This window comes from Gavialis gangeticus, unplaced genomic scaffold, assembly GCF_001723915.1.
Source record: "Gavialis gangeticus isolate Ggan-Ray unplaced genomic scaffold, GavGan_comp1, whole genome shotgun sequence".
Lineage (NCBI taxonomy): Eukaryota > Metazoa > Chordata > Crocodylia > Gavialidae > Gavialis > Gavialis gangeticus.
In genome coordinates, this window is record NW_017728992.1 from 134,781,689 (window position 1) to 134,782,837 (window position 1,149).

General features: G+C 39.1%; 1 protein-coding gene across 2 annotated transcripts in view; it reads right to left on the reverse strand.

Moving 5' to 3' along the window:
* Nucleotides 1-276: 276 nt before the first annotated feature.
* Nucleotides 277-1,149, reverse strand: part of SBSPON (somatomedin B and thrombospondin type 1 domain containing) — a 9,034-nt gene continuing 8,161 nt past the window's right edge. For both annotated transcript variants that reach the window (XM_019527801.1, XM_019527802.1), the window contains exon 4: nt 277-655. In XM_019527801.1, coding sequence (XP_019383346.1) covers nt 538-655 — 118 coding nt within the window. In that variant the 3' untranslated portion in view covers nt 277-537. The remainder of the gene's footprint in view (nt 656-1,149) is intronic.

Consider the following 1,149-nt stretch of genomic DNA (forward strand, 5'->3'; position numbering starts at 1 on the left):
AGCAGGCACCACTGCTCTCATGTGGGAGCAAGATGGGTGCCAACCCACCCACGCATGGCACATCCTTGTTCCTGCACAGAAGTGGTGTTGCCTGCCTGGTGCACCATGCTGTACCACCTCCCAACCAGATGCTGGCCTGGGACTTTTTTGACCAACTGTCTGGGACCAGGTGACTAAATCCTGTAGCGTCATGGCCAAACCAGGACATGTGGTGATGCCACTCTTACTGCAACTCCTACAAGATTGTCCTGCAAAGAATTAAGTTGTTAAGAAGTGAAGTTACTCCAGTTGGAAGAATTCGGTCTTTAATTACAAGAGAGAGAAATGGAAGCTAATACATTCAGAAGTAGAAAATTTCATGTTAATTCCTATATACGAGGGTCAAGGCACAACCGGAATATCTCCCAAAGTCTGTCTTGTTCCGAGTTCAGCAAATACAGCAGAAAAGTGTAGTTTTTAATTTTTGGTTTCAGAGTGTTACATTGATTTTTTATTTTTTTTAACATTCACAAATGTTCTTTATTAACAAATTTTTTTTTATGTAAAAATAAAACTATGCACGCCAGGACAGGAACACTCCTCCACTTGCCGCACTTTCTTCCATGTTCCTTGGCACTGTGGATTGCCAACTGCTTGCCAGTGGAGAACTTTATTCCTGAAACATAACACAGTAAATGATTACTGAAAAACCTACTTGGTTATTTATCAATCTATTTAAATTGTAAATAGAAATGTAGCTGTAAGATTTCATATTAAATAAAAGTACTTGGTAGCATGTCAGCCTTGTTTAGATTTTATTTATTTGCCTAGCTTTCATAGCGCATCTTCTATTCTTATACTGTAAGCTTTCTAGAGTGTTTAGGCATTGATATGAGCTAATGTATGGTAAACACATGTGTTTGACTAAAAGTGAGTCCAAATACGTAACGTCTTATTCCAGAATCGCTGTTCTGGTTACTTTATTAAGTGTATGCTGTTTGAGGGAGTCATGTAGAAACCTGTGGGTGTATCTACACAAGATGCTTTATTGTGCAGTAGATTTGTCTACTTCACAGTAAAGCATCACCGTCTACACATGTTCACACTTACTGGTCAGTAAATTAATCAACTGCACCATTAGCTACCAACTGTAAAGATGGGTAGTCAACT